Source organism: Humulus lupulus, chromosome 2 (assembly GCF_963169125.1).
Source record: "Humulus lupulus chromosome 2, drHumLupu1.1, whole genome shotgun sequence".
NCBI classification, from domain to species: domain Eukaryota; kingdom Viridiplantae; phylum Streptophyta; class Magnoliopsida; order Rosales; family Cannabaceae; genus Humulus; species Humulus lupulus.
In genome coordinates this window covers 105,993,290-106,003,640 of record NC_084794.1, presented here as the reverse complement: position 1 = coordinate 106,003,640, position 10,351 = coordinate 105,993,290, and the positions used below count along the sequence as shown (strand labels likewise).

At 35.0% G+C, this 10,351-nt stretch overlaps 1 protein-coding gene across 6 annotated transcripts; it reads right to left on the bottom strand.

The window, feature by feature from the left end:
* Positions 1-391: 391 nt before the first annotated feature.
* On the bottom strand, positions 392-9,915 carry LOC133818326 (uncharacterized). Of its 6 annotated transcripts, XR_009885875.1 has the most exons (18): positions 9,383-9,915; positions 7,647-8,995; positions 6,549-7,268; positions 6,366-6,437; positions 6,212-6,292; positions 6,047-6,084; positions 5,856-5,943; positions 5,621-5,770; positions 4,509-4,700; positions 4,343-4,422; positions 4,172-4,250; positions 3,962-4,063; positions 3,728-3,833; positions 2,891-2,978; positions 2,116-2,314; positions 1,614-1,682; positions 807-1,084; positions 392-715 (listed from the first exon to the last, which is right to left on the bottom strand). XR_009885875.1 is itself a non-coding variant. In XM_062251115.1 (16 exons), the coding sequence occupies exons 1-15, from the start codon at positions 9,744-9,746 to the stop codon at positions 2,134-2,136; spliced, it is 3,690 nt and encodes a 1,229-aa protein (XP_062107099.1). In that variant the 5' UTR covers positions 9,747-9,915; the 3' UTR covers positions 1,597-1,682; positions 2,116-2,133. The 6 variants fall into 6 exon arrangements, 5 of the variants coding, with proteins under 5 accessions (XP_062107099.1, XP_062107098.1, XP_062107097.1 ...); XM_062251115.1 differs by lacking the exons at positions 392-715; positions 807-1,084 and having other exon boundaries at positions 1,597-1,682; XM_062251114.1 differs by lacking the exons at positions 392-715; positions 807-1,084; positions 1,614-1,682 and adding an exon at positions 1,887-2,036.
* Between the last annotated feature and the right edge of the window lie 436 nt (positions 9,916-10,351).

The following is a 10,351-nucleotide window of genomic DNA, read 5'->3' as shown; positions in this document are numbered from 1 at the left end:
GTGTTCTTGACTTTTGAACAATTTTTGGCGCAATTTTTTTTATGACTATGTATATTGTAGTTATTTAAAGCATCAACGCGATTTTCAGAAAATTTCAAATAGTTTACAGTACTGAAAACTAGGTTTAAACATGTTGCATGCGTGACTAATTTGTTTTATGCGCGTGGAAAACAATATGTTTGAACTTAATTTTCGGTACTATAAAATATTCAGAATTTTCTGAAAATTTATAAGATGCTCTAAATAACTACAATACAGTCATAAAAAAAAATCACGCTGAATACTATTCACGGGTCGAGAACACTGAAGAGCCCCACCAGTAGGGCTTAAAATGAAGCCCCTATATAAGAAATTCCATATATATATATATTTGTTGACCACTGTCATTCAAAACGACGAGTAGACGCAAAAAAGACAAAATAAAATAGAGCTAAATAAAAATTAATAAACACGAGTTTTATAGTTACCTCAAGAATTGGTAATAGTCTAATCCGTTTAGTGTTTTTATATATGCCAACCTATACTTAAGATTAGAAGAACTTTAGCAACTGAGTTTCTCAAGTGCAAGTCAGAGAATATTTCAACAGAGTTTCTCCAAAGAATACAGTTTCAATCCAAAGTCCCCCCCCAAATGAAGCCATGAGCCTTCTGCTTATAGGCTCGTAGATCGCACAAGATAAGTCATGGGCCTTGACTAAGTCATCACTCGTTTGAACTATATTTAATTCATAAAATAATACAAAATATTAATTAAATTCAAAATATAACAAAATAGGTTATTCTTTCGTGATATTTGAGAAGTTTACCTCCGACAGTTATGAACATTCCTTGGTCGAGGATGTTCCTGACTAGACGCCTTAGAACTTCTTGGTCAGCATGTTTCTTCCAAACATCTTTGAAGCTTCTGATCAACGTGTTTCCTACTAGAGGCATCCATTTTTACAACCTTTTGAACTTACTGGTCAACAACTTTCCAACCAGTGGTAAATAATTAAGTTTATGTCGAGTAGCTTATTTTCCAGTCACTCATATTCCTTTTGGTCAGCACATATTTGATCATCAAAATGCCACCCGGTACAAATGTCTTGCCACATGTCATTTCAAAATGACACATCATCACATTAATTTTTTAGAGATAACAATCTTACTAAGATTTAAAATAAAATTAGATTTTACGAAATTTTTAATAAAATAAAAACTTTCATTCAATTAAGTAAAACTTTTACGTATTAATGATATTTTATTGTTCTTTTTTCGATAAAATATTTTTGCACATAAGGATAATTTAATAAAAATTTATGATTTAGAATAAAAATGATAATTTGGTATATAATAAAAACTAATAATAATTTAATTAAAAATCATTTATGTAAAGATATTTTGATCAAAATAATATAAATTTTATTTCATTCCATTTTATACTATAATGAACAAAATAAATTATTTTGTTACTGATTCCAAAAATCTCAACCAAACAAATTGAATTAAAATTCTATTCATTTTTATTCCTATTACCATTACCATTAACATTAACATTAACATTAACATTAACATTAACATTAACATTCCATTTTTGTTTTACAACCAAACGCCACCTTACTTCATTATATTACCTTTATTTTTTCTGAGGGAAAAGCAGAAAGCTTCATTGGCAGCCAATATAGTTCAAGCTTTAGGGCACCCTGGGTCAAAAGATAACAGTCTTCTTGCTCAAATCTACTATAATACCTACCTTTCATGGTTGAGTCTATTTTTTGGACTAAGGATCATTAAACAGTTAACTTCTTTTTTCTTTTTCCTTTCCAAACAAAGTTTTAGTCATTTTCACTAATGAAAACCAATTTTCTAAGAAACAAATAATTGGAATGACAATGGGAACAAAGATATACTCAAGCTCACAAAACTATATTGAATTGCTAACTTTACACACTTGTAGCAATGGACAGTTGAACATCACTGTAGGAGCACAGAGAAGTCCCAAATACATGATGATGGAACTATCATCAGCTAAAATACATGAGCAAGGACAGGACCTCCTGTATTCACCAACCACAGAACACCAACTATAATGCCCGGATTTAATAGACAAGTCTATGAAGTGTCATATTTACTAACCTCCAATGCTCAAAAACTTTACGTGCTTGAAGCTTGCAGCACCTGGGAAACACACCTGCAGAGCCTCATTATCCTCATGTATCCAACTTCTAGATTCTCAGTTGCAGATCTAACTTCATTCTCAAATGACTTCGATTTGTTTGGGTCAGTCTGGGGATCCTGTACCTGATATGGAAGGATCTCTGAAGGATATACTCCACTGTCCAGAAACGTGTCAATAAACAATTCAGTGTAATGCTTATTGCAATGAAAGAAATGTATCTCATATTAAATTCATCTATTGTATGAACAGCACACAGAAAGGATTGCAATAGCTAGGTATCATGAACTGTAGCTTGGTGACCGAAAGGACAGATCAAAAGAATACACACAGCAGTAACAATCACCAGTACACTTCCATTGAATTATTAAATGAATAATGACAATTGCAAAGCAGATGATAGATATTACAAGATATTCACTTAAAACATCATGGCAGGTTGCATGCTCAAGATTAAGCACGTGTCATGCATGTCACTACACTAGACCTCTGTAACTAACATCAGTTACATGGATAGAAAAACCTTTATTCAGGAACATGAAATATATACACACACAAACACACATTTACATAGTAGCATAAAACCAATACTACCACAAAACATGGCAGACTCAGAGAAATATTCGCAATGACAAGATGTTACAATATTTAAGGTCCTCCAATTAGTACAAAATCAACCAATAATCCAAATTAACATCAAATTATGCGGGATAAAAAACACCATAAATATTATACCTATTCAGACATGTAACATCAAGGGTCAAAGCCACCTTTCTGCCAGTATGAAAATTAATGAAACAAAGCTGCAAACTAAGTTGCTGACCTGCAAAACAAGAACACACACCTTGAAAACTTAGTTTTGAAACTTTTCACTTACAATACAAACTCATCAATAGACAACAAAATAGCAATAATGTCAAATCAACAGTAACATGTACATTTTGATAAAAAGAATCTGTAACATGTACAGAATTTATAATTGTTTATAACGCATAAAACAGAACTATTCAAGAACTTATTTCTAGTTTCTACTGAGACTGCTCTTATCAAAAAACATAGCAAGCCAGACTTATAAGTTTTCCCCATTCGTGGATCCAAAGACTGAACTTGAATTTTTTAATTCCCTCATGAATTGGAATAATAAATAAACATTTGGAACCTCTTGCACCACCATGAGCTAGAGACTGATTTAAATCCATTTAAACAAATATGATTAAAAAGCATCCAAATGAAGGACATTGCTAGATTAGAATTAAAACATGAGAACGGAAAGCAGATAAATGAGAGGACAATAATACTCAACTATTTTCAATGTGACAAAAATGGAAAAGGGGAGGGAAAAAAAAGTTTATATATCATTTTGGCCAAAGTATCAGGGTGCAATACAATCATTTTCACATGTCCATTTGGTTCCTTGATGTCAAAGGCTATATATGGTTTAGTGACTAGTTTTTTCCTTTGACTATTCCCTTGTTTTACTAGACAGGCCAACAAAATGCAATACTATCTCTCTAGATCCCAGGTCCAAAAAAAAGGGGTAAGGGTGGGGAATGTTTTAAAAATATATGTTACCAGATGGAGAGAAGAAGTTAGTCTGAATCAAATTTGTAATCTCTATCTGAGCCATCTGTACCTCCTCAATGACACCTAGCAAATTACATAGAAGAGAATGTGTTACCTGCACAAATAGAATATACCATGATCAGAGGGATAACCAAAAGTATTTGGATGCAAGTCCACAGTATAATGCAGTAATGTGTTCGTTCTAAAAACTTGAGAAGCAAATAAGGAACTGCAATAACTTACTTGAGTTTCTTGTACGAGACATTTTGAGGCAACAACTCTTTTGACAGCCTCAGCATTTAACACAAATGCAAATGCAATGTGAGCATCCATGTTTGGGAATATCTGGGGACATAGTAAAATCAAACAATAGATTGAAGATAATAATTAATCAGAAAAAACAGCTTTCCAGGAAGAAAATTAATAAAACAGACACATGCTAAACCTCATTACCTTCATAACATTAATGTCATTCAGTTGATTAGAGACAACTATTCCGGATACTGGTCCAGAATTTAGTGTAAATCTGTATCTTATAACAATAAAATCACTAATATAAAATTTAAAAGAAGTAATAAAATATTATTTAAAAAAAAAACTAAAAGAATTAGAAGAAACACACACCTTTGGCTGAGGTAACCCTGATAGTTGAGAAGAACATTGTAATGACCATTCTGACTCTCGAAACCATCAACTTTCCACAACTGAAGAAATACAGAGGAGTTTCTGTCAGGTAAATTAGAAAAAAAAAGTAGAAGCGTATAAGATACACAGAAAGCAGCAGAAAGACCTGTAATTCATGACGTATAAGCCTGCAACATTGTTTCCTCTTCAGATGATGTTGAACTGATGCAAGAGAATTGGCGTAACTCAGTTCTCCTTTGCACTTTGAATAATTGTGCAAGAAATTGCTTAAGCTATTTATTTTTCCATCCAAGGTTTTAATCTCCAACTTCATTGAACTGATAGTGTCATTCAAAACCTGTCATAAAAAAAATTATAAACAAGAACTTTACAACCCAACCTCAACATTTTATTTATAACATTCGCAAACTGGACAAACATAGAAGATAGATCAAAATATACAGTAAGCAGATATTTTATGAGACAATATATAATACATTTATATACACGATCAAGATACAGCTCGAACAATTTAAATTAACTACTAAAAAAAAAGAGAGAAAATTAAAAGAAAAGAAGAACAAGAATATATAGCCACACAGATGAATATTCAGTGTCCTTCTGACATGCATTGAAAATTTTAAAATGTGGCTCAGTTCTTTAAATAGTGTACCATACCAATATATATATATATATAGGGGAATTCTCCTATAAGGGCTTCATTTTAAGCCCTACCGGTAGGGCTCTCAGTGTTCTCAACCCTTGAACAGTTTTCGACGCGATTTTTTGTTATGATCGTGTATATTGTAGCTATTTAGAGCATTCTGCAAATTTTCAGAAGATTCCGAATAATTTACAATACCGAAAACTAGATTCAAACATGTTGTTGCATGCGTGACTAATTTTTTTTATGCGTGTGGAAAACATGTTTGAACCTAGTTTTCGGTACTGTAAACTATTCGGAATTTTCTAAAAATTTGCAGGATGCTCTATATAGCTACAATATACACGGTTATAAAAAAAAGTCGCGCCGAAAAACTGTTCACGGATCGAGAAACACTGAGAGCCCTACCGGTAGGGCTTAAAGTGAAGCCCCTATAGAAGAATTATCTTATATATATATATTTATACTCTCTTTTGTTTGCAACAGTTTTGTTTCTTTTCCCACTAGGAAATAATCTTGTTTAAATTGTTTTCTACCAAGTTCAGATAAAAATGAGATCATGACAGAAATTTAATTATCTTCATAAAAGACCATCTATTAAGTTGTACATATACCAGGCATTCACCCTCGAGATTATCTGAACAGGACTGGAGATGACAGTCTACAAGTTGAGTGTCTCTTCTACAATTCAACTGCTGGATAAAATTTGACTTCAACATTTGGGACTCCTCAATTCCAGAGGTCAAAAGTTCCCCTTTTTTCTGCTTGCAAGGGCAGGTGAAAATAAACTTAGTATAATTGAACAAAAATAACCACCCTCAAATAATAAATACTGAGAAAGAAGAATACCAGCAATTTCTCATGCTTTATGCACATTAAAAGCTGTTTTGCTTTCTCATACACTAGCTTATATAGCAACAATCTCGTTTCAGTTATCCTGCAGCAACATCAAGTCACTATAGTCAATAGGCAGAACCAGCTACAGCAGAAAAAATGATAATGCAACTCCATGACATAATCATTGGAATATAAAATACCACCTTTTATTATGCCTAACACTGGAGTGGTCAGCAACTTTCTGTAGAAGACAAAAAACGAACATTAAAATAGAAACACCAAAGATTAAGAAGCAATGTGATTGACAAGAGTGGAATATGCCTAAAAATTTTAAGATACCCCAGAACAAATTCCTTTGCTCGGCATACCTGGGACTGGATTTCAGAACCAAGCATCTCATATTTCTTAATCTTCAAGAAATGAAGCAAAACATCTTCCAACATGCTAATCTGCACACATTGATGAAACATTAATTTACTTATTTGAGTAACTGAAACAATGAAAAGAATAAAGAGAGTTTACTGCTTTGAAATTGAGCTTATTTGTTGATGGTGAGAGCAAAGGATCTGCATCCCTAGAAAACTTAGCCAAAATCTGCAAAATAACTCTTTAGTAAAAACAACACAACAGAGTTGATAAAAAGATTTACCAACTTTGTAAGCACAGCAGAATATGTCAGTATCATAATACACGTAGTACACTTACATCAAGCCAATGCTTCGGTGATCTGTCACCTACAGTTTTTTCTGTTTCTGAAGATTTTTTATTAGCATAAAAAGAAAGGAGCTCAGACTCATCATTTCCAATCTGGTGAAGCCCTGGACTTTTCTGTACCCTGGGATTTTTGTATGTGTCTTTTCCATCCTCAAGAACAAATTCAGCACTTCTTTTGCGTTCAAAAGAGATCTCTGCATCTTTTTGAGAGAAAGGACTCTGTGAAGTATGATGTTCCTCATGAAGATTGTTATTTACATGCCCAATGGAGTCAGACTGCGGTGATGACACATCTTTACCAAGAAACGGTGGCATGTCACCACCATTTGATGCTTTAGATGAGTCTGTCCTGGAACATTTCTCTGTTGGTTCTTTCCTGGTAGAACTCTGAATTGCTCTATTCCCAAGGGGGCTCAAAATAAGCTTTTCCATTGATGGACATTGAGATGACTCTCTGTTAATGGAAAGCATAGTTGACTCTTTTCTAGGGGAATTTTGAGGTTGCACTTTCTTGGGGGATCTCAAAGTCGGTTCTTTCCTGAGAGGACTCTTGGTCATCAATTTCCTGGGGTAACTTTCGGTTAGATTTTTCCTGGAGGGACTCTCAATTGAATCTTTCTGTATAGTTTTCTGATTTGGCGAACCCGTCGTTGGGCATTGGATTGGCACATCCTTGAAAGAGATGTGAGATAACTCTTTAATGGAAGGGATCTAGGTTATCCATTTGACCAAAAAGAACATTATCATTACAAGTGATAGTAACTATTACTCATTTTATTGAAGAAAAATAAAATAATGAACAATGTAAAAAAACAATAATGACATACAACAATAACAAATACAGCCAATTGAATTAAATTACTGCATAATAGGTGCAACCTTTGATAGACAATTTATACACTTTTCAGTAAAACCTAATCCAACATCCAGCCTATAAGGTTGAAATTAACATGTCCAATGTTCCAAGGACCATTTTAAATACAAACTCAAAGAGAACAAGATGCTTTAAAATTAAGATATTTACTGAGTGCAATATGCATGATGTTAAAGTGCAGAGGAAAACAAAAAGGATTGAAGAAAGTTTGAGACCTCAAGAGTTGTTGATCTGGGAGTGGCTCCACTGCCATAAATTGTAGAGGCCGGTGATTTTGTTATGATATGACTGTTCTCGGAGTTCAATATGACTTTATTCTGGGGGGATTGATGATCAAAAGCCAATGTGGAATCAGTTCCAGAAGCAAACAACATCTTATTTGCAGAATTCTCTGAAATTAAGGCATGATGCATTACTTTTCCTCCGGATGATGCCAACTGAACTTGTGAAGACAGTGGTGTTTTGAGTATACCAATTGATATTGAATCTAGAGTCTCTCCATCTTTTACAAGGCCCACAATGTCTTCGTTAAATTGTTCCTCCAAACAAGCAACGGGAGCACCCACAGACTCATATAGAAGTTCTTGGTCATCTTTATCCAGAAAACTACCATAGGGAGAACTTAAATGTGAGTACTTGGACAATCTACGTTTCAAGTTGTCAGTTCCCTGTTTGATATTGGAACCCATGTATGATATATTAGGATTTATCAACCTAGAATTGCTTTTCTGATTTGACAAAATGTCCTGGTCATGCTTCATGTAATCATTACTTTGGGCATTTGTCAGTTTCGAGAAAGGAGACACTGTAGTTGTATCTCTGGCAAAGGTAGGAGTATTCATGATGGATGGTTGTCTTACACTAATTAATGGACTAGGGGTTTGCATTTGGTAGTTGGAGACACCAGTAGTTTGACCATTATTTTGATCAGACAAGTAATCAGAAGCAATTTGGTAAGGAGAACCACCAATCGCTTGACCCAAATTGATGTTGGAAATGGAAGTGACCTTAGCAGAATTCTCATGAGTATCAAAATTGTCAAATTCTGAATCTCTACCACTTTTACTATCCATGTGATTGGCCCCATATCTCAAAACCTCACTCCTCATTGGTGACTTAGAATTGACAGAAATGTTAACAGGGTCAGCATTGACATCATTGCTGCTTTCAGCCAATAACGCATCTAATGTAGGTGATAGCCATCCATAATTATACTTATCTGGGTTTGCATCCACCATACTCATGTCATCTGAATCTTCACCAACTCTAACATTTTCATAGGAAGCCAAAGCTTGAGAACTTACCTTCTTAAATTCTGTAAGTGCCATAGAGTTTCCTGAATCAGTACGATTAGAATCCTTTGTTGCTGTCTTTTCTTCAAAAACAAGGCGGACTGCTGTTGGAGTCTTGGGATCTCCAGAATCTGACCTCGCAATACTTCGGTAATGCAATGAAAAAGTTGTCTGATCCAAAGTCGCCTCATGATGTTCATCTGAGGCAGCAGAGTCAGATAGTCTTCCGGGTCTAATGAAACTCGACGATACAGGACCAAAGAAATTATCCTCTGCACAAAGGGAAGCCGGGAATAAAAATTATTCTTAGTGTTCATATTTTCTCAAGCAATTAGAACTTCCGCATTCAACAACCCAACTGCAATAGTAAGAAATACAAGCAGTATAACACAAATTCAAACTAGGAATTATTCTTTTATTGTATGTAGATACAAACGGTCCATTAGAAGGAATGGACGGAGAACATTTGGAATCAAACAGACAATAAGCACGAAAGTTTCATCCAGATAGTTTAATGACATAATTCAAAAGACAAACTATTTGCAAAACTCTTCTAACACAAAAATCTTCTTAGAAAAAATTATTAGTTTCCTATTTTTACATAAATATCATTTTCCCGAGAACCAAACAGACAATAAGCGCTAAAAACAAGAGCTTGCCATCATTGGAGGTGACAGAACCAGCAGTACTGCTCCCGGGAGAGGGCGATCCCATCGGCCTTAGGAACGACTTCCTGCCATCACTACTCCCTTCATCGTCTCCAGAATCATCACTATCACCGCCCAATTCCCTGAAAAATCCGATGACCTCGTTGTCAGGCTCCAACGCGGCGTCGATGGTCCGAGAGCTAGGCTTGGAGTCAGGAGGCGTCTCGTAGTCCTCATCCCGGTGGAAAAAGTGGACGGAAGTGATCTCGGTGTCGGCGAAGCTGACTCGGCGAGAGCGTTTGTTCTTGGTGCGGAGAGCGAGGTTTTCGTCCTCTGTCTTGGTATTAGAACCTTCGTCGGGGACCTTGGAGGCCATTGAAGGAAGGGAGGGAGGAATGGGAAGAGAAATTGGAGATTAGGGTTTGAAGAAGGAATGTGGAATTAGAAGAGTGTGCCAGTGAGAGTGTGGAGATTCATCTCATCTCACATCAGAGAGAGAGGGAGGGGACGAGGAAGAAGTAGTGATTGTTTTTGTTTGTGCGGGAAATCATTTTATTATTTATAGATTTGAAAAAAAATAGTTATTCAAGTCAATTTTTATCGGTTTCATTATTATTTTTGAAAGGATTTCTCTTTAGTTTAAGTAGCAAAATCTACCCATTTTACTTGCACCTTCGAAACTTGTGACTCTTCATTTTAAAAAGTAAATAAATATATATAATAGGGTTATTACCGGCGAAAATACCCAATGTTTTCATGTTGTTCCACTTTAACACCCAATTTTTATTTTTCGCGGTGAATATACTCAAACCCACATGAACTGTGTTTCCGTCACTACCCACCCATTAACACCGTTTACAGTGCTTATGTGGAATTGACGTGGTCTGACAAAGCTGAGGTGTTATTGCCACGTCAATGCCACATAATATACCCAGAAGAGCATTACCCAAGTTGCCATTAGAGATGAAATCACTGATAAGA